This window comes from Myotis daubentonii, chromosome 2, assembly GCF_963259705.1.
Source record: "Myotis daubentonii chromosome 2, mMyoDau2.1, whole genome shotgun sequence".
Classification (NCBI taxonomy): Eukaryota; Metazoa; Chordata; class Mammalia; order Chiroptera; family Vespertilionidae; genus Myotis; species Myotis daubentonii.
In genome coordinates, this window is record NC_081841.1 from 36,427,809 (window position 1) to 36,451,087 (window position 23,279).

Here is a 23,279-nt window from a genome sequence, read left to right on the forward strand (position 1 = left end):
AAGGACAGACACAAAGATCAATGGAACATAAAAGAAAACCCAGAAATAGATTCCCACATATAAAATCAACTGATTTCAGATAAAAGTACAAAGGCAATGCAATGAAGAGGGGATAGGCTTTTCAACAAATGCTGCTGGAGCAATTAAGATGTTAGTGTAAAAATATGAACACTGACCCATACTTTGCAACTTATTTTTTAAGAAACTCAAAATGGAGTTTAGAGTATTATTTTTATTTTTTTAAATATATTTTTATTGATTTCTGAGAGGAAGGGAGAGGGAGAAAGAGATAGAAATATCAATGATGAGAGAAAATCATTGATTAGCTGCCTCCTGCACGAGCCCACACTGGGGATCAAGCCTGCAACCCAGGCATGTGCCCTGACCGGAAATTGAATGGTGACCTCCTGATTCATAGGTAAATGCTCAACCACTGAGCTACTCCAGCTGGGCACAAATATTATTTTAATGTATTCTTTTAGAAGTTCTTTAATTTTAGGTTTTACATTTAAAACTTAAAACTGCCTGGCTGGCATGGCTTAGCGATTGAGCGTCAACCTATAAGCTAGGAGGTCATGATTCGATTCCTGGTCAGGGCATATGTGGAGCATGCAGGAGACAGCCGATTGATGATTCTCTCTCATCACTGATGTTTCTATCTCTCTCTCCCTCTTCCTTCCTCTCTAAAATCAATAAAAATGTATTTAGAAAAAATATTTGTGATGAGTAATGCACATATTTTTATATATAATACAAAAAGTATAATCATAAAGAGACAAATTGGTATCTTAGACTTCATCAAAATTAGAAACTTGTGCTCTGCAAAATCATTCTTAGGAGGAAGACAAGCCACAGACTAGGAGAAAATATCTACAAACCATATATCCAACAAATGATTTGTATCGAGAATAAATTTTAAAAGTTCTCAAAACTCAACAACAAAAAAAACCCCAGCTAAATTAAAAATGATCAAAATATTTGAATGAATTCTTCATCAAAACATATAAGCCGGAGAAACCAAGATGGCGGCATAAGTAAACACCGGAAATTGCTGCCTCGCACAACCACTTCAAAAATACAACTAAAAGATAGAACGGACATCATCCAGAACCACAGGAAGGCTGGCTGAGTGGAAATTCTACAACTAGAAGGAAAGAGAAAAGCATACCAAGACTCAGAGGAGGTGCGGTGCGGAAGTAAAATACAAAAGTGCAGAGGTGCATGCGGAGTGGGCTGGCGGCTGAGGACACGATTGTCTTTTTCAATCGGGAGGGAGTCTCAAGCTCTGAGCTCCAGTTCTGGGCGAGTCTCTGGGGACCCAGACTCATACGGGGAGAAACTGGACTGTCTGGCATCAGTCGGAATTCGAGGGCAGCTTTCTCTGGGAGGCGCTTGCAGCGATTGCCGGGGCCTCTGAGGACAGGACTGAGAGCAGCCATACTGCTCGCTCCGCCCGCCATGTTGATCCCCTGGGACCCCGCCCCGCCCAAGCCATGCACAGAGGCTTTTGCATATGAAAGGTCCGCCCTTTGTAATCTGAAAATTACTTAACAAACGGCAGCTGCCCCAAGGCCCCAGGGCAACTTGCATTGCTTTACAGCTGGCTTCTGCTGGGTAGTCTCAGGCAGAGGCTAGATTAGCACCTCCTTAGATCCAAGAGCCAGTGTACCCAGTGGTCAGAGTGGGACCATCCAATTACAACTCCTCAGATCCAAAAGGGACATACTCAGAGGGCAGACTCAGTGAGCACCAAAGCCCCACTGAAGCAAGTCTTGCCCCAGAAGGGTGTCTTCAGCACAGAAGTTCTCCCACCGTAGACATAGCTGATTCTCACAGCCAATTGGCCTGGAGGTCAATTCCTTCCAGTCTTACCTACAACAATCAAGGCTTAACTACAACAAGACTGTGCACAAAGCCCACAAGGGGTGCACTAAGAGTGTCTACCTCAGGTAATTGGGGAGGCTGAGCCACTGGGCCCTAAAGGACACTTAGCACAGAAAGCCACTCTATCGACACAGCGAAGCATAAAAAAATGCGGAGACAAAGACAGAGGACACAAATGACAGAAATGGAGGAAAGCAAACTACTGGATACAGAGTTCAAAACCACACTTTTAAGGTTTTTCAAGAATTTTCTAGAAACCACCGATAAATTTAGTGAGACCCTGGAGGATATGAAAAAAGGCCCAACTAGAAATTAAGCATACACTGAGTGAAATAAAGAATATTATACGGAGTTCCAACAGCAGACTAGAGGATCGCAAGAATCAAGTCAAAGATTTGAAATACGAAGAAGCAAAAAACACCCAACCAGAAAAACAAAAAGAAAAAAGAATCCAAAAATACGAAGATAGTGAAAGCTATGATGCACACTGACCACTAGGGGGCAGACGCTCAATGCAGGAGCTGCCCCCTGGTGGTCAGTGTGCTCCTAAGGGGAAGCACCGTTCAGCCAGAAGCCAGGCTCACGGCTGGCGAGCACAGTGGCAGTGGCAGGAGCCTTTCCCGCCTGCATGGTAGTGCTAAGGATGTCCTGGGGAGCAGGCCTAAGCCATCAGTCGGACATCCCCCGAGGGCTCCCAAACTGTGAGAGGGTGCAGGCTGGTCTGAGGGACCCTCCGAGTGCACAAATTTCGTGCACCAAGCCTCTAATATAAAATAAAACCATAGTGAAATACTACTACATACCTATTATAAGAGTAAAAAAAAAAAAAAAAAGAAAAGTTTATTAGGTAAAGTTAAGAGAACAACAACATATAAAGGAGGTAATACAATCCATAATACCACTGCTCTAACAACTATAAATATTTCAGTTTTTTTTCAATGCCAAGCTACATCAATAAGATTGCATTTTAGTTTTTCTGTTACTGCATCATACAAAGAAAGCTGAATAGATTTTCTCCAAATCTATCTAGAGTTCATGTTTGAAATAGCCCAACCTTACATGAAGAATATACAGGAGACACAATATTCACTTTGGGAAGTCCTAGGAGGTTGTTTTCCAAAGCAGATGAATCTGAGGTGTATTAAAAGGCCCATATAAGTTGCCAATAAGAAGAGACATTCGACTTAGGTTGTAAAATACAATGCAAGAAAAAACAAGTTTCAAATACCAGCCATGAAGAGAAAGTCATAAGGGCAGATAATGATTTGCAATCAAGTTGCTTCTCATATGGGCCCCTCTAATATTTTCAGGGTGAAAGATATCAGGGATCTATTTAATTTAATTAGTGCACGAATTTGTGCACCAGTGGGGTCCCTTGGCCTGCCCTATGGGATCGGGCCAAAACCAGGTCTCCGACATCCCCTGAGGATCCCAGATTGAGGGCGCCGGCCAGGCCGAGGGACCCCACCAGTGTCGATATACAGAGTATAGCAAAAGTAGGTTTCCAGTCGTTTGTATGGAAAATCCTATATAATAAAAGGAAAATATGCAAATAGACCAAACGGCAGAACAACCGAACAACCAATCAAAGCGTAATATGTTAATGATATACTAAGGCTGCTCAACTGCTCACTATGACATGCACTGACCACCAGGGGGCAGACAGTCAACTGGTCGACCAATCACTATTACATGCACTGACCACTGGGGGCAGATTCTCCGACTGGGGTCCAGCTAATCAGGACTGAGCAAGATGGGCCGGACATGTCCTGGAGCCCTCCGGTGGTCCTTCCCCGGCCTGGCCTGCACCCTCTTGCAATCTGGGACCCCTCGCGGGATGTTGGAGAGCCAGGTTCAGCCCAATCCCGCAGGCCAGTCCCCTCGGGAGGGCACCAGATGCAGGGCTCATGGTTGGCGAGTGCTGCTGCCATAGCGCGAGCATCTCCCAATCATGATTGATTGGGCGTGAGCCTGCAGCAGGAACCGTGGGGCTGGGATGAGTGGGAGTGGCAGGGAGGAGCTGCAGACGGCGTTAGACTGCGGGTTTCAGCCTGATCCCTGCAGGCCACCCAGAGGGACCCCACCTGTGCATGAATTCGTGCACCAGGCCTCTAGTAATATAATTAATAAATGATAATACAAGAATAAATTGTTTTGTGTACTCACAGCTGTAAACCTACTTTCGCTCCTGTACCTTAGCAAGAGGAAAGAGTGGGCATTTGTGGTAGTAGTTATTCTTGGGCTACATAAATTTCACCCAATGGACACATAATCATTTAATCATTTTTCTTACTAATATGTGTTTTGGTTGTTTGCAACTTTTTGCCACTATAAATAATTTTGAGTTCTATATTCCAAGCAATGTTGAAGCATTGTTTAGATTAAACCTATTCTCATCCTAATCAATAGTGGCATATTTTGGCATATGAGGAGTAGAATAATTTATCAATACATTTATTCATTTTCCAGGCATCCTGGCAAATGCCCGAGAGGGAAATATAAGATTACCCTTATCTCTGATTGCAAAGAAATCAGTGAATTGGAGAATATTAGCATGTAGAACAATAAGCACACTACAGCAGAAGTATATAAAAAACAAGCAAGCCTACCTTCTCCCTAAAATGAGCTGCCAATAATTGTAATCTGGCCAGCCCTGAGGTCTTATCACCTTTGGTGGGGCATAATAGCAAGAAATCAGTCCTTTGTCATACTATTTCCCATTTATCCTAAAAAGACTAAACCCAGTTTCCTTCAAGATAACTAAGGCCTACAATGATTTCAGAAGCTCCCAAACCCAAGTCATATCTTTAATGCTTAGAATTCTTGAAGAAGAAATTAAGTATAAAGAGAGAAAAGGCCTTATAATAAAAATATTATTTATAATAGTTTTACTAATAATTATTCATACCACATTTTATCAATATACTAGAGGCCCGGGGCATGAGATTCGTGCACTCGTGGGGGGAGGAGGGGAGTGGTGAGAAGGTCCCTCAGCCCAGCCTGCACCCCCTCGGGGATGTCCCACTGACGGCTTAGGCCCACTCCCTGCAGCTGGCAGTCGGACATCCTTAATGCTGCTGCGGAGGTGGGAGAGGCTCCTGCCACCGTCACTGTGCTCGCCAGCCAAGAGCCCGCCCGGCTTTTGGCTGAGCAGCGCTCTCCCTGTGGGAGCGCACTGACCACCAGGGGCATCTCCTGCGTTGAGTGTCTGCCCCAAGTGGTCAGTGCATTTCATAGCGACCAGTCATTCTGCCATTTGGTCTATTTGCATATTAGCCTTTTATCATTTGGACTAGAGGCCTGGTGCACGAAATTCATGCACGGGTAGGGTCCCTAGGCCTGGCCAGTAATGAGGACCAATCAGGGCCTTCTGGCTGCCGGCTGCCAGCCGGGGTCTTCCTTCATTCCATACCGCCTCCGGTGGTCAGCACATGTCATAGCGAGCAATCGGTCTCTCAGTCAAACTCCCGTGGGGGCAATTTGCATATTAGGCTTTTATATAGATAGATGGGTGATATTAGATTTTTCCCTAAATTCAGTAAGGGTTTAAGAAAAAGAGTTTGTCTTAATTAACCTAGCACTTAGTATAGTGTCAGGAACACAAACAGATTCAAGTTTAGATAATTAAAATTTCTTAAAACACAAACTTTTAAGTACTTATTTTCCAGAGGCTTCATTAATGAAGGTATGGCACTACTTTTTTTTTTTAATACTGACAAATGTATCTGCTGCCTATCTTCAAGGCTGTAAACAAAGAATCCCCTAAACAACAGGAACAGTTAGTAGCTCTTCCTGATACACACAACAATCTATCTATCTATATAAAAGCCTAAGTGACCAAACGACCGAATGACTGGTCAACTGGTTGCTATGATGTGCACTGACCACCAAGGGGGCAAACACTCAATGCAGAAGCTGCCCCCTGGTGGTCAGTGCGCTCCCACAGTGGGAGCACCGCTCAGATGACCGATGGGCACCAGATGCAGGGCTCATGGCTGGCTGCTGCAGCCTGGAGACCACAGCAGAGCGGCACCAAGCCTACCGAGCTGCGGTGGCAGCAGAGAGAGGGACCGGGATGAGCAGGAGCGGCAGGCGGCATTGGACTGCCAGTTTCGGCCCAATTCCCACAGGCTACACCAAGGGACCCCACAGGTGCATGAGGGCCTCTAGTATTAAATAACACTGCACAAAACAGAACTAAACTTTTTACAAACATAGCTATCACAGTTCTACGTTACCTTTTGATTTTTCTACTGGTGGAGTTTCATCCATCTCAACAAGGGGCTTTTTGTTTGGAGGTTCTGGGGAATCAGGTGAATCTTTTATAATTTCAGCTTCAGCCAATTCTTCTTTTCCACGTTCTAAGATGCCTTTTAATCTTTTAGAGGGACAAATAATAAAATTTAAAGTTTAAATATTTAGAAACCGAAATGGTTCAATAATTAAACTAGACTTTGCATATCAGTCTCAATAAAAGATAGCTGCTCTTACAAAGTAAACCTAGACACTAATCAGAAGCTAAATGCCAATCTAAAATCAGATAAGAGAACTTAATGAATTAAACACAAGTATCCCCTTTTCTTCATCATAATAGTGTAATATTCAGTAATGTAGTTTGCTACAAAATATGAAGAAAATGGAGAAAAATTTAAGAAGCTAACATCAAAAAGAAAAGTGATATTTGGAAGAAATATCACAATTCAATATTTAAAGATATAGGCCAAATAATACTTCAAATTATAAAGAATAAGTAATTTACTATTATTTGTTCCCTAGTTTATGTACTGTGTATTTACATTCCACAAGTTAGAAACTTAATTCCAAGCTTATTCTGAATTTTCCAAGGGAACAAAAACACTTTCAAAATATACAGACTTCTACTTGAATAACAGGGGGGTCTGAATGAGAATACCTTCCCCCCACTCTTCTTTTTCAACCCTCCCCTTCTTAAAGCGAGCCAATTCCGTTTCAGAAGCTTGGTGGCTCTAAGAAGTGAACTTCTAAGGTCAAGAAAATAAAAATGTTCTACACTCTACTTATTTTTGGATGAAATAATTTCTAGAATTAGCTTCAAAATATTCCATGTGGAGTTGGACAGTGGTAGTTAGTGGTGAGAGTGGATGTGAAATGTGCCATTAACTGATAATTGTTCAAAGTAGATGATGGGTAAATGTGTATTCCACAGTAGAATAAATCTTTGAAGTTTTTCATAATAAGTTCTGATTTGTTTTAAGGGACATACCACATTGTCATTATAATATTTACCTGGTTCTTTGCCTGATTTCTGGCAAGAAGTTAGAAGACAAAGCCAGTTCATATGTTATGATACTTTTATTTATAAATCACAAGCTAAGGAAAAAGATGTACTATTGAGGAAGGTTTTCAGAATTAGGACTATGCTCTTTCACTGTGCTATCAAGGGCATCTTTGCCTATTTTTATAACAGCATCATCCATATTTTGTTGTCATCACTAACTTACTTGCCTATCTCTAGCGCAACATTGTATGTACTTCCAAGGCAGTAATCTTATGCTAAATGCCTGGCATATCACAAGTATTCAATAATATTTACTGACAAAGAAATAAAACTATGTCTTTGATATTCATAAAACATAAATACTGACACCAAAATGTCCTAAATTATAATTTTCACGTTAATTAGATAAAAATTAAACACTATCTTTGCCCCCAATCGTAAAATAAAATCATTAAGTCTAAGATCTTATTGATTTTAAGAATGACAAAATCTTAGTTATAAATGAAATAAATACACATTAAATGAACTTCTATTAAATGAGGGTTGATCTAAATGCAGAATGTGATATGCCAAAAGGCACCATGGTGCTATATTAATATCAACAATCACCTCTCTAAATCTTGCCAAGTCTTCTCCAGTTCATAATCTTTTACTGCTTTCTCTGACTTGTCCTCTTTGTCCTCCCTCTTTCTTCCTCGTTTCTTTCGTTCTTCTTCTTCTGGGGGTTTGCTCCTACAGGCCATCAGACATTCCAAGACCCTTTGATGTTTCTCCGAGTTATTGATATGGGCTCTCACAAGGGTTTCTAATTCATTCCACATGATACGGTATTGTTCATCTCTGAAGTAAAGATTTAAAATAACAATCTTAGAAATACTCTTTAAATAATATTAAAATGTCACTTTCTACTGGTAAAGTGAAAGAAAACCATTAAACATGGACTTATTTTCTCTTCGTAAAACGTAAGGGTACAATTTTCAGTTATAATGTATGCAATTCTGCTATTCTATAGCATTTCACCTCAATTATATGTATATATACACATCCATAAACATAATTTACATATGGAATAAGTTAACTTAAAATATACTATGTATCAAGTCAATATGATATATAAAGAAAAAAATTACCTTTTAGGGCCTTTTCCTCTTGTACCCACTGTGGAAATAGGTAGAGGATCATTTTTTCTTTCCATATCAACTAAGTTGTATATTGTTTTTTGACAGTTTAACACATCTTCTTCTGTCAAAGATTCTTTCACAATAACACTGGCTAATGGAACTACCTGTCACATTTAAAAAAATAAACCAAGAAAATCTGTCTTGAAAAACAAATATCAAAGCATGTAGGCAGAACTTCAATTGATTTTAAACATCACTGTGGCGAGATCATATATAACTTTCACTTCAATTTTCTGTTACTATTTAACTGTAGTAAACTCAGATATTTTACTCTTTGCTTCAGAAATGGTCTCTGAAAAGAATATATAAATAATCTAGAAGAGCAGTTGAAACTATTTAACACTTACCGCTTGCATGTTAAAAATGGTGGTTTGAGAAATAATCATAGGCCAGTAACGGGTGTGTTTTTCTAACTGATCTTTTGCTCGCTCCAAAGGGATCTCAAGACTTCCATCGATTTTATATCTGGGGTCTAGAAAAGGAGTTAATCTGTTTTCCCTCATAAATTCACCAAAATCCTAATGATAACCAAATAAGATAAAATTAGAAACTATTTTCTAATGTTTCAATATGGATTACATGTAACAGTCTGTTTCCCTGAGGTCTTCTGTCCTGTGATATGCAACAAAGCATTTTCTCCTACAGCTCCCCCTACCACCCACTTTTCTTCACTTTTATAATTTAATTCTTTTGTATCATATACAGAAAAAAGAATTAGTGAATCACTCTTTGAATGATGGAATTATAAGTAATTTATAGTCTTTCTTTTAAATATATCTATATCTCTAAATTTTCTACAATATTTATTAGTTTCCTCCTTATTAAAAAAATTTAAATAATAAATAAAAAGCCTAATCAAAAACAATTACTTACAGTATATAACACTTTGGCTTACAAAGTATGCACTCATACACATCAATCACATTTAATTTTCACAACCACCTCAAAAAAAAAAGACAGCAATAAAATACCGAATATAAATTAGGAGAGGAGGAGTGAAAAATTAAAAGCAGAACAATGGAATTTCTACCAAAAATAGAAACAAATTTTTTTATAGGCATCCTTAAATAACACAAAGATTTAGTGTTATTTCAAATTAGCAGCAATCTATTGAAATGTTTTGTTTGCCATTTAAGTTACTAGAAATAAAGTTCCACTTAAAATATTAGCTCAAATCAATTTCTATTCTTTTCTATAATTCCAGTATGTCAATGTTATTCAGATACTTCTAAGTATACACTGAATACATAAGGAAGACTACAGATTGATAAACAGCTCTTTCAAGCAAGTACTGTTAATTAAAATAAATAATCAACTTCCCAAACTCCTTTTCGTCACAGATCTTAGCATATAATAGGCATTCAATAACTACTTGCTAAATGAGAATACACTCAAATCATAAAATTTATAGATATTAGAGTCTTACTGTGATCCGGTAGTCTGTAACTCTTCCTCCACATCCTTCACTAATTGAAGGCGGATCTTCTAGAATGGATCGAGAACTACTCAGGACGTGCAAAAATATCTCTCCTCCATGGCTACTAAGCATATGACTGATGACTTTGGAACCTGACTTTCGTGGTTGTTCCAATAAAACAGAACGACCTGTCAAAAGTAATGAAATTCAAACAGGCTCTTATTTTTTCCCCTAAGGTTTATGTCTATATTTTTTCATTTTATTTATTAACCCTCATATTTTAACCAGCACTGCTAATTTAGTTTTTCTGTGTTTCAAGTCCAAAAAGTCTGAATTCTAGCCTCAGCTTTCTCTTAGTCACTCCAAGCTTACATAGTTATACAGGTGGTTTTCCAACATAAATATAGTGGTCTCTAATATAATGTTTGGTTATATTCTTCATTCAATTACAAGTTCATATGAAATTTTTCTATTGGACATCAAGAAGAAAAGTGAGACAAGTGTTGGATAACCCTCAAGTTGTCAAAGCTATAAAACATTTGGAGGAGAAAATGAAGTCTAAATTCACTTCCACAATACCTACTTATCAGCATTATTATTGTAACTACTTTCTATTTCACATGACCAAATGTTATTTAATCTGGACTTTACATAGTCTGATAATCAAATTGTGCTTAGTATAACTATGAAATTAATCTTATGATAAAGGCTGGCCAACTCATCTTATCAGTGATTCAAAAACTGAGTTGACCATAAGACTCTATTAAGAGAATTTATTAGAGTTTAGATTTAGTAAATGAAATCCAATAATTTGGTTTTCTAAAGAATTTTTTCAGGCCCTGGCTGGGTTGCTCAGTTAGAGTGTTGCTCTGATATGCCAAGGTTGCAGGTTTGATCCCCGGTCAGGGAACATACAACAATCAACCAATGAATGCATAAGTGAGTAGAACAACAAATTGATGTCTCTCTCTTTCTCTCTCCTTCTCTCTTTCTCTCCATTCCTCTCTCTCTAAAATCAATAAATAAAAATTTTAAAAATATATTTTTTTCACACAAGGAAACCAGAGATTTAAGGCCATGTGTGTAAGAATAACATAGTATAATATTTAAAATGTTTATGGTAAAGGTATAGTGTTCAAAGAAAAATAAGTCCATATACACTGTATAATTTAAAATTCAATAGGCCAAGATAATGGTCTGTACTATATACTATCTTAAAAACAAAACATGCAGACTTTAATGGTAAAATTTTAAATTAAAAATACCAAAAAAATATATAAATAAAACTTACTTGGATACAATAGCCTGAAAGACATAAAGTCATCTTAATTTTAAACATTAGTAAACTAGTTAAGGGTATTTATAATTATATAACTTTAAAGCAGTTCTGGGAAATAAAACGGTTAAACTATGTTGAAAAAAATGGCTTTTCCAGAGTTCATGACTTCCCTTGTAATAATCTCAGTCAAAACAATTAAATGATGAAAGTTACCATTTAGAAGAAAATTAGTAAGGCAGGAAGAAGGTCTACTATTTACATCTACAGGTGAAATTCGATAAGCGCCAGTGCAATAGTGTAATTCTGAAATAGAAGAAAATACTGATTTCAAAGAATATAAACGAATATTTCCACAAAAGAGAAAAAAACACATACTTGTTTCTTAAATCCATATAACAATGAAAAACAAAAACTCCAAAAAAGGCAAATTAATGAGCCCTTTGTAACACTTTAAGAAACTTTTAAAATACCTACCAATGTTATTTGTCCTGGGTGTGCACCACTTCAATGTTATTGTTTCTTTAAACGAGCCTTCTCTACTGCTACCGCCTAAGTGGGTATCACCTTTAAAAATAAGTCAGAGAAACAGTAACATTACATTAAGACCATAAACTTCAAATTGTTTACCCAAGATTTCTGAAAGAGTTTAAATTTTATAAAATACCTCTGGGAGAATATTTTTTTATGAAGTCTCCTAGAAAAATACCAAATAGAGTTTGGATATTACCTATGATTAAAATAAGTACTTGATTTCCCTCTAAATTTCTCATTAATTTAATCATCTCAATCACTGCACTGAAAGGCAATAGCAAAACTTTTTGAATTTTTTTTTTTTTTTAAATATGGAACGCTTCACGAATTTGCGTGTCATCCTTGTGCAGGGACCATGCTAATCTTCTCTGTATCGTTCCAATTTTAGTATATGTGATGCCGAAGCGAGCACACTTTTTGAAATTTGAAGACTACAATTGCTCCCTTCTGTCACCATCTATATATATAAAAGCCAAGTGACCGGAACGTTGGAAGGACCAGAACAACCAGACGCTATGATGTATACTGCGGCGGCCAACCAGCCTGATTGGAGCCCTGATCGGCCCTCCCAACCACCTGTGGCCCCTCCCCGGCCAGTCCCACCCCCAATCACCCCCCATCCCAATCAGGGGCATGGCTGGCCAATCTCCTGCATCCCCGCCCCGCTGCTGGTCTGGCCCGATCAGCCCCCATCAGGGCAGTCCGGCCGAACCCCACCCATACACGAATTCATGCACCAGGCGTCTAGTCCTATATAATAAAAGGCTAATATGCAAATCGACTGAAGGTAAAACGACCGGTTGCTATGACGCACATTGACTACCAGGGGGCAGACACTCAACGCAGGAGCTGCCCTCTGCTAGTCAGTGCACTCCCAAAGGGGGAGCACTGCTCAACCAGAAGCCAAGCTCATGACTGGTGAGCGCAGCAGCGGTGGCAGGAGCCTCTCCCGCCTCTACGGCAGCGCTAAGGATGTCCTACTGACAGTTTAGGCCTGCTCCCCATGGAGAGGGCCTAAGCTGGCAGTAGGACATCCCCCGAGGGCTCCTGGACTGCGAAAGGACACAGGCCGGACTGAGGGATGCACCCCCCTCCCCAGAGTACACAAATTTCATGCACTGGGCCTCTAGTTAAATAATAAAATAAGTACTTGAAAAAAGCTTCAGGAATCTAAAATGCATTAGTTATACTGAATCCTAATGAATTTATGAGAAGAAACATAAAATTAGGGACCTAGAAAGTTACAAATGTATAACATTTAACAGTAAGCATTTTTTGCCTAAATGCAGTCTACAGTAAACAGATATTAATAACACTAGAGGCCCAATGCACAAAATTCGTGCAAGAGTAGGCCTTCCTTCCCCCGGCTACAGCAACGGCTTCCCTCTGGCACCCGGGACCCAGGCTTCCTTCCTAACCCCTGCTTCATCCGGAAGGTCATTCGGTCTAATTAGCATATTACACTTTTATTATAGATGATAATGAATAAATGCAAACTATAAAACTGACAAAGCTCTAAAGGAGATATACTGAGCGCTATGAGGGACTTTCCAGAGAGATTTGACCTACGTTGAGACAACAGGGAAGGCTGCTTCGAGAAGTAAAAGTAACTTGAGTTCTAAAAGGGTGAAGTGAAAATAACTAAAGAAATGAAGGAGAGCATTCAGGCAAGAAAAACAGCAGATGCCAAAATATTGTGGCAGGTGAGAGCATGAAGGATTTCAGGGCCTTTTAAGACACTTAAAATTCTGTTTTTATCTTAAGGGCAACAGAAAAGCATTAGAGGGTTTTAAGGTAAGGGGAGTATGTCCTGATTCACATCGTGAAAGATATTCTAGTTAGCAGGTCGAGTAGCTAGACACACCATTAAGGAGGCTATTATAGGTACTAGGTAAGAAAATAGTAGGCTGGACTATTAATAGGGAGATGTAATAGTAATGGATATGCAGATGTAAATGTATGAGATACACTTTGGTAGATAAAATGAAGTAAATGTGCTCATATGCAAATATAAAGAGCCATCTGAAGACAAAACAGCCATCTACAAGCCAATAAGAGAGGCTCCAGAAGAAATCAACTGCATAGTCAACTTGATCTTGTATTTCTAGCCTCCAGAACAGAAAATAAATTTTCTGTTGTTTAAGCCAAAAGAAAAAAGAGAGAATGTGGTGATAGATTAGATATGAAGAATGACAGAGAGATGTCTTAAAGATGACTCTGAGGTTTCTGCCTTATATAACTGAATAGGCAATAGGGTCATTCACTGAAAGAGGGCAAAGTTCATAGGTTGTTTTGAGTATATTGAGTAATAGGTGCCTAAGAGACATCTTTTAATACACCTAACTTACTGAACATCATAGCTTAGCCTAGCCTACCTTAAATGTGCTCAGAACGCAATATCCAAAAAATGCTGGCAACACAGCACACTGTACAGTATTGGTTGTTTAACCTTGAGATCAAGAGGCCGACTGGGAGCTACAATTTGCTGCTGCTGCTCAGCATCACGAGAGTGTCATACTACACATCTCGAGCCCGGGAGAAGGTCAAAATTCAAAGTGAATGAGTATCACTTTCTCACCATCATAAAGTTGAAAAATATAAAAATTGTAAGTCAAACCATTGTAAGCTGTGGACCCTCTGCATAGATCTGAAGCTTAGAGAAGATATCTGGGCTAAAGTATAGGCCTACTCATCAAAATCCAGCTCTAATATCACCTCCTCTGCAAAGCTTGCCCAACTCAGAGATACAATTACATGCAAACCCTGTGTTCCCACAGATCTCTGTCCCTATTGCTACTATAGCATTTTGCATATGGTGTCCATGTCAATCAACAACTATTTTAGAGGAAAAGGTTGCGTTACAAAGAGTATTTTTTACTATTTTTCTAAGTTTTAAAAATAAACATATTAAAAATTGATATTACCTCACAGGTTCTTAGTAATTTCCATATATTGTATTTTCAAAATCAAGTTATTTACATTCCTTTATTAAACATGAATATATTTATTTACCTTAATAGTTTTTCTCCTGTTAGAAATTTTTATTTAGAAATGGGTAGAATATTACAGTTCATCTAATCTAGCTTTATTTATTATTTATTTTCTTGATAATCCTCACCCATGGATTTTTTTTATTGACTTTTAGAGAGAGTAGAAGGGAGGAGGAGAGGAAGAGGGAGAGGGAGAGGGAGAGAAAGAAGGCGAGGGAGAGGGAAAGGGAGAGGGAGAGGGGGAGAGAGAGAGAGAGAGAGAGAGAGAGAGAGAGAGAGAGAGAAAGAAAGAAAAATTTTGATGTGAGAGAGACATATCAACTGGTTGCCACCAGCACACACCCCAACCAGGACCAGGGATTGACCCTGCAACTGAGGTACATGCCCTTGACTGGAATTGAACCTGGAACCCTTCAGGCTGCAGGCCAACGCTCTATTCACTAAGCTAAACTGGCTAGGGCTAATATCTATAATAATAAAAGCATGATATGCTAATTAGACCAGACAGTTGAACAACCTTCTGGGTGTCCTTCCAGACGAAGACGCTGCAGCAGGGGCTGAGGCAAAGGTGGTTAGGGGTGATCAGGCAGGCAGGTGAGTGGTTAGAGGTGATCAGGCAGGCATGCAGAGTGGTTAGGAGCGATCCGGCACGCAGGTGAGTGGTTAGGAACGATCGGCAGGCAGGCAAGTGGTTAGGAGCCAGTGGTCCCGGATTGTGAGAGGGATGTCCGACAGGATCGGGCCTAAACCAGCAGTTGGACATCCCGCGAGGGGTCCTGGATTATGAGAGTGTGCAGACCAGGCTGAGGGACACCAACCCCAGCGTGCACAAATTTTGTGCACTAGGCCTCTAGTCTTTAATATATAAGTACATAAACTGAAGTGTAGAAACACATAGGATTTGCTAGCTGGTGGCAAAGCTTTGGCTAAAACTGTTATCTCCTAACTCCAGAGTCCTAAACCATGCTGATACGGCTGCGGGAATCTGTTTTGGGAGAAAAAGCCTACTGAGTCACATACTTTTTAGAGGAAAAAATATCACTATATTTCAAAACAACTGATTTATATCCGGGCTTATAAGTTGTAAGTCCATCACCCTTTCAAGTTGGCTCCTATTCTTTTCCCTTTCCCAAGGCAGTTTGCCTAGAAAAGAAAAACTATGACATGACTTCAATGGCTCTCTTTCACAATAGCTTAGTCTTAGTTCCATGACCATTAATAGGTGACATTGTCAAATAAGTCTGGAAAGGAATGAACTAAAGTCAATCAGGTTTGTTTACTGAAGAGCACTTCAAAGTTGTTTGTAAGCTTCCATGTTAGATCTCACAAATTAAGACTTTCCAATGTCTCTTACTCACCACTTTTCAAGAAATCTACATGTGCATCTTTGTGATGAAGCAACTCCACATCATAATTGGCAGATGTGTTAGCATGTTGTTCTTCCTTAAAGCAAAATTTAAAATCACTTGGTTTTGTTTTCCAAAGAATGAAGTTATTTATTAACCATTAATTTTGCTCTTTGTTTACAATGAAATAAAATACACTGGATGAAAATTACCTACAATAATGGTATAGTTTGCTCAGTAATTAATCTATTTAAAGATGCAACAGTTTTCCACTGAAATATAAACTATTAAAAAACTACTTGCTATATATTAGTAATACCGTATCTAATTATTTTTCTTATATTATGTCATGAGTTAACACGTGATTAATCCAGAAATTTTAGAAATTTTTTTACTCCAAATGCACTGTCTTGTGCAAATATACACAAATTGTCTGTAAACAAATATAATGCAATTGAAATGGTTTATATATATTGAAAGTGAAATCATTGTTTAAAGGAGGAAGCAGCATCTTTAAATACCTACAATAAATTAACAAATGTCAATTATATAAAACAGCAAATACTGACTAATAAACAAGTTTATTAGTTTTCCTAAATAGTAAACAGGAATTTTGATATTATCTATTTACAAGAAAAAAACAGATTGAAGAAAGAATCACACCAGCAGCACACAAATATAATCAAATTCTAAGAGCAAGGCACCTGTCACCCTCAGGCTATTTTTCTTATAACTCATGAAATTATATGCACTGAGTGGCCAGATTATTATGACCGGCCAGATTATTATGACTACCCCATCAGTACTTCATTGATACTTCCAAAAATACTGAATATTGAAAACTTCCTAAGCAAATACTCTCAAGGTTTTATTATTATCATTATTTGCATAACTAATTCACTTCATTGTACTGATGGGGTGGTCATAATAATCTGGCCGGTCATAATAATCTGGCCACTCAGTGTATAATAAAGTACACCTATTAAGCTACTTTACTTGTTGTTTCTATGGGTTAAAGTTACAATTTCTATTAAAGAACCAGGCAATGGTATAGGAGAAAATTAATAATCAAAGATATTTCTATGCAATTTAGTGTTCAACATATGGTGGCAAAACAATGTAATTGGGACTTATAAGAAAGTCTCTTTGCATTTTTAGATATGATGGTTACTTTATTTATAAACATAATCAATAAAATTAAAATTAATTCCACTTAGTAAAAATTCATTTAAAGCTTACTATGGGCCAGGCATTGTGCTAGTTCTAGACAAGCTAATGATACTATGATGAAAAGGAACAGGTGGCAACAGGTTCTTAAGAATATCCATTAATAAAATCCCAAGACTCACACCTTTGGTTTTTCAGGTAAGGCAATAAACTTATTTAAAACTATGAGCTATTTTTCCCTAGTCAGACTTATTAGTTACGAACACCTTTATATTTGTTGGGCAAAAACAAAAATACAGAAAATAAAAGACCAACTAGAATACACAATGTAAGGAAAATCTAATAACACAACTATCAGAAAAAGAATCACAGAAAAAGTGGTCATTTAAGATAGAGATTATACTTTGATGAAAATAATGAGAACATAGTTAAAAACAAAAAAGCTGAGTGTTCTTATTAGAGAGAAAAATACAGCATTTTGTTCTGTGATCCTTTCTTGTTGCTTTTCAGTACTTACTGACCTGGTCAAAGACACTGAATGTGGGCTAGCAAAACAGAAAACATGATATGGGGAGAAAAATGTTAAGGTTCAATTAAAATAAATAATATATGTCAAACAAATGTTTAAAAAGCAAAACAGAGCTTTCAACATAGCAGGAAAAAGAGCTGCCTACCTTCATTGGAATATTTGTAATAGTAGTTGAAGCCAAGTCAAAATGTTGCTGTACTAAAATATTTAATTTGGTAGCAAGATGCCGTCCTGCACGAACACTATGAACTTCACTGGTTAAAACAGGGGACAACTACAGAAAAGTATGAGAGAAAAAAAACCACCCATAAAACATTAATACACTGTAACCGAACGCTAAATAGTTTACTTCAACCCATAAAAAGTGACTGTTTTCATTTTATAGAATTCGGAAAAATACAAAGGTCCATAAATTAACTATGGTCATTATTTTTTAAAATATATTTTTATTTATTTCAGAGAGGATAAGATAGAAACATCAGCGATGAGAATCATTGATCAGCTGCCTCCTGCATACCCACTAATGGGGATCGAGCCTGCAACCCAGGCATGTGCCCTTGACTAGAATCGAACCCACGACCCTTCAGTCTGCAGGATAATGCTCTATTCACTGAGCCAAACCGGCTAGGCACTAATGATCATTATTTTAGCAATAAATGTTCAGACAGTCATTCATTTATTCATTTAATAAATAGGTACCAAGCAGAATTTACTACATTATATGCCAGAAACTGTGTGAGCTCTTGGAGGATACAGCAGTGAACAGGCAAATTCCCTGTCCTCTTGAAACTTAGAGTTGTTGATTTAAATATATATTTTCATTTATAATTTTACTTCTATTTATCTATTTGCAAAATGGATCTGAAGTGGCCCATAGAAATACTGTAGAAAAATAATTCATTTTGAGAAGACAACACCCGAAAGATAGAACTACTTAAAAGGAATGTGGAAATCACTACAAACATCATATTTTATCACCAATAATTATGATAAGGCAGCCAAACTTTACTTACAACAAGGTAACACAAAACTTTACTCATTCCAGGGTAAAAATATTTATTGTAAATAAGCTTTTTAGCTATCACAAAGTAAAGCCAACATAATGCCACATTATCAAAAGATGCAGGTACAAGTTAGTAAAAAGGGGGCTTATACTAGAAATCACCTAAAAACACAACAATAAAGCTAATGACCTAGCAATACCACTTAACTACCAAGCATTCATAGACTAAGGTAATACTTCACATGTTTATATTAAATAAGGCTAAGAGAAAAACCTGAACCTAAAAACATACACATTTAATACAATTAGGTAAATACATAGACCACTGACGGAGAATACTATGTGATGCAAATTCTTTTAAGAATCAACAGATTTATCTTTTCCTTCAAAAATGTTCAAATCTATTTAAAAAGGAAAACCAAGGTTGGAAATTAGTTTTTCCCCCCATCTGATTGGGTAAAGTTAATTTCTATGCTACTAGAGTGTATTTTTATTAGAGTATATTACTTTTCTAATGAGAAAAAAAAGATTTTTAAGGAATAAAACATCATTAAAGCAACTGAAACCCAACGTAATAATTGAAATTTTAGGAACAATGCAAACTATGTATGGTTTTACAACACATTTAAGTAAATGTCAAAAGGCAAGCAAAAAAGAAAAAAAATTTTTTAATCTACACCTGAGGGTATGTTTTTATATATTTTAGATAGAGGAAGGGAGAGAGAGAAACATTGATCCGTTGCTTCCTATACACACCTAGTCTGGGGACTGAACCCGCAACCTAGGTATGTGCCCTGACCAAGGAATTGAACCCAAAACCTTTTGGTACAGGATGACGCTCCAAACAACTGAGCCACTCAGACAAGGCTAAAGAGAAAACACTTATAAAATGTACTATTATAACACAAAGAACCAAACTAGGTGTTTTGCTATACAGGTTCTTTGAAAACTGTAAATACAGGGTATGGCAAAAGTAGGTTTATAGTTGTTCTGATAAAAAAATACAATAATTAATAAATAACACAATAATTAATAAATAATAATGCAAAATAATAAACTATGTGTTTCGTGTACTTACAACTATAAACCTGCTTTGCCCCACCTTGTATTTTCTTGGCAGAAAATGTTGGCAATGTGATCATTATAATGCTAACCCTTGTCAGCATTTATTATTAACTAAAAATGATCTTTTCTCTATTACTTCTGCACTTACCTCTTTTTTGGAACGATCAGATACAAGGCTGTCTTCACCAACAGGGTAGGTATGGATCAAAACCAGCTCACACTTCTGAATCTGCATGAGACTTAAAGAAAAACTTTCACTTAGAATATAAAAATACATACTATTCTTATAAATATGGACACAAATATCCTCAACAAATTGCTACTAGCAAACCAAATTGAGCAACATATAAAAATAATTATACATCATGACCAAACAGATTATCCCAAGAATGCAAAGTTGATATAAAATCCAAAAATTGATTAATGTGCATATCATATCAACAGAAAATTTTTTAAATCACATAATCTCCAAAAATACAAGAAAACACATTTGACAAAATCTGAGACCTTTTCAACAAACTAAAAGGAAATATCTTCAGGTAGATAAATGGCAGTAAAAAAAATTTTTTTTTAATGTGGAAGTATATACCAAATGAGCAAGAGTTGAAAGTTTGCTTCTAGGAAGTGGGGAAAGACTGGAATGGAGATAACTGTTTTGCTTTTAGTAATAGGTGATGTCTTTAAACTATGTGCATTCAATGTAAAGATTCTAGGCAGGTAAACTATTGAGAGTTATATTTACCAAAACAGCATATCTCTATAATCAGATACTACTGTTAACACAAAAGCTAAATATTTAGAAAAACTGTATAACTGTTGTACTTGTATGAACATTAAATGAATAATTCATATTAATTAAATTCAAATGCAAAAATAATTTTTGTGTTTAAAGGATAAAATAAAAAGAAAATTCTTATAATCAGGTATAATTTTCAATATATAACTGTCACAGAGAAAAGTAATATATTGTGCATTAGTTTCCTTTTTACTAAAGTTTTTTAAAGACAAAACCAGACAATACTAACCTGGACTTATAACTTATTATTCGAAGAATACAGAACTTGTAATGCTAAAAAGTTTCCCCCAACTTTTTATTTTAAAATTTCCAAACCTACAGAAAGGTTGAAATAACGATACTATTCAATGAATGCTGATATATCCTTAAACTAGATTCACTAAGTGATAGCTATATTTGTTCTCTCTATGTACCTAAATAGACATACACTTTTTTAATTATGCCATAGATAGTAAATTGCGAAGGAAATACTTCATTCCTAAATACCTCAGCATGCTTCTCCTAGTGAGAATAATCTTATCTATTAACAATAATACCAGCACTCCACTTAAGGAAATTAATAATAGCTCAATCTCATTTAGACTCCACATTGCAACAGCCCAAAACATATTTTTAATAGCTTTTTGCTTTAAAAAAATTCATATACTGGAATTCATTGTTTTGGTCCATAATGAATAATGCCACCGATAATTTATTCATTTTATAAATTTGAAAGAATATGAGAGCAAGCTATCAAAACAAATATGCATTATAAATTTATACATTATGTTATAGTTCTGATCACCTTTCCTATGGGAAAAAGTAAAATCTTAAAGTGAAAGGGAAAATAGGGAATAAAATTTCTGATCAAAGTAGAGTCAGAAGAAAAATTTATGTTTCTATTAAAATTATTGAAATAATTAGAATGAAATATATGACTATAAAATTTAATATTTATTTCAAATGTAGATTATACTCACTGATCTGAATTTGCAGCAAGCTTGTTATGCTCATGAATTGTTTCCTGAACACAGTCCTCAAGCATTCGCACATGACTATCACTAGTGGCACAAAAAAGATACAATAAATTTAAAGGAATAAACAGTAAGAGAAAAAATTAAACACACTGTTCAGCTATAGGTATTTAACATTACTTCAGTAAGGATTGTTTCTAGGTGCTCATTCACAACACCAAATAACCAAATGAAAAACTACTGAGGAGTCAAATTAACCTACATGATGACAATCTAAAGTTTTCACTGAGATGAGTCTTTTAGAGTTGGATAAACAAAGCTTCAATATTAGAAAGGCCACTTGTGATACGTTTAAATGCTAACATATTGTCCCTACTTTTTAAAATAAAAGCCGTGAAAGAGTACAATTCCCTCTGTGAAAGAGTTACTGTTATTGTCTCACCTTTTTGCATTAGTAATGCAAATTATTCTCCCCCTATTGCCAACACGTTCTGCATTCTCCATTAGTAGAGTACGGGCCTCATGTTGGTATTCCGTAATTTTACAGAGGGTTTCCACTGCTGCAACAAGGCCATGTAGAATACTGCAGCATTCTGGATCTGCCCGTGGATTAGGGGGCCCAACAGCAGCTAATGCTGCCATTAGCTAAATAATGGGAAAACAATTATGGTGACAAGAATAGGCACAAGTCAGACAAAGACATCACAAGAAAAGTAAACTATAAACTAATATCAACACTAATAAAAGAGAAAAATGGTAACTGGCGTACGACGATACTCTTTTCATTGGCTAATCAGGGCTATATGCAAATTAACTGCCAACTAAGATTGGCAGTTAACTGTTAACAAGATGGTGGTTAATTTGCATATGTAGGCACAATGCAGGGAGGCGAAAGGGAAAGCAGGAAGAAGCCCCCTGCCACTGACAGTGATCGGAAACCCAGGGGGGAGCTAAGAGCTGGGGGGGCAGGGCAAAGGTGGCCCTGGGGCCGCCTTTGCCCTGCCCCCCAGCCATGATCGGAGAATCAGGTGCCTTTTCCGCCCTGGCCAGTGATAGCAGGAAGTAGGGGTGGAGCCAGCGATGGGAGCTGGGCACGGTCGAAGCTGGCAGTCCCAGGAGCTAGGGGCCCCTTGCCTGGGCCTAAAGCGAAGCCCACGATTGCGGGGCCGCTGCAGCTGCGGGTCCCCGCTGCCCGGGCCAGACACCTAGGCCAGAGGCGTCAGGCCTGGGCAAGGGGCCGATCCTGCAATTGGAGGGTGATGGGGGTCAACGCCTGAGGGCTCCCAGTATGTGAGAGGGGGCAGGCTGGGCTGAGGGACACTCCCCCCCCCCCCACACACACACACCCAGTGCACGAATTTCGTGCACCGGGCCCCTAGTATCTTATAAATATGGATTCAAATATCCTCAACAAATTACTACTAGCAAACCAAATTGAGCAACATATAAAAATAATTATACATCTTGACCAAGGGGACTATCCCAAGAATGCAAAGTTGATTTAAAAATCCAAAAATTAATTAATGTGCATATCATATTAACAGAAAATTTTAAATCACATAATCTCCAAAAATACAAGAAAATGCATTTGACAAAATGTAAGACCTTTACAACAAACTAGAAATAGAAGGAAACTTCTTTAAGCAGATAAATGGCAGTAAAATAAATTTTTTTTTAAATATAGAAGTATATACTAAATGAGCAAGAGTTGAAAGTTTGCTTTCAAGTGGGGAAAGACTGGATTGGAGATAGCTGTTTCACTTTCAGTATTAGGTGATGTTTTTAAACAATGTGCATATATTATCCTATATTGATCAAAATTTTAAAATTATTTTTTATTAAAGTATTACTGAAACATCAATGATGAGAAATTTTTCAAAA

At 37.2% G+C, this 23,279-nt stretch overlaps 1 protein-coding gene and 1 non-coding gene across 8 annotated transcripts in view; both read right to left on the bottom strand.

Annotated features, from left to right (window-relative positions):
- The window catches only part of INTS13 (integrator complex subunit 13), a 28,976-nt gene that overhangs the window by 2,414 nt on the left and 3,283 nt on the right, over window positions 1–23,279 (bottom strand). For 5 of the 7 annotated variants that reach the window (XM_059682424.1, XM_059682420.1, XM_059682421.1 and 2 more), the window contains 12 exons: window positions 21,841–22,043; window positions 21,405–21,485; window positions 19,798–19,888; window positions 17,727–17,855; window positions 15,898–15,982; window positions 11,493–11,582; window positions 11,232–11,321; window positions 9,749–9,927; window positions 8,670–8,840; window positions 8,272–8,426; window positions 7,751–7,981; window positions 6,123–6,262 (listed from right to left, as the gene is read on the bottom strand). In XM_059682424.1, coding sequence (XP_059538407.1) covers window positions 6,123–6,262; window positions 7,751–7,981; window positions 8,272–8,426; window positions 8,670–8,840; window positions 9,749–9,927; window positions 11,232–11,321; window positions 11,493–11,582; window positions 15,898–15,982; window positions 17,727–17,855; window positions 19,798–19,888; window positions 21,405–21,485; window positions 21,841–22,043 — 1,645 coding nt within the window. The remainder of the gene's footprint in view (window positions 1–6,122; window positions 6,263–7,750; window positions 7,982–8,271; window positions 8,427–8,669; window positions 8,841–9,748; window positions 9,928–11,231; window positions 11,322–11,492; window positions 11,583–15,897; window positions 15,983–17,726; window positions 17,856–19,797; window positions 19,889–21,404; window positions 21,486–21,840; window positions 22,044–23,279) is intronic. The other 2 variants (XM_059682426.1, XM_059682425.1) reach the window with 2 other exon arrangements.
- On the bottom strand, window positions 11,855–11,961 carry LOC132228857 (U6 spliceosomal RNA). The gene has a single exon (XR_009451468.1). It is a non-coding gene; the product is annotated as a U6 spliceosomal RNA (small nuclear RNA).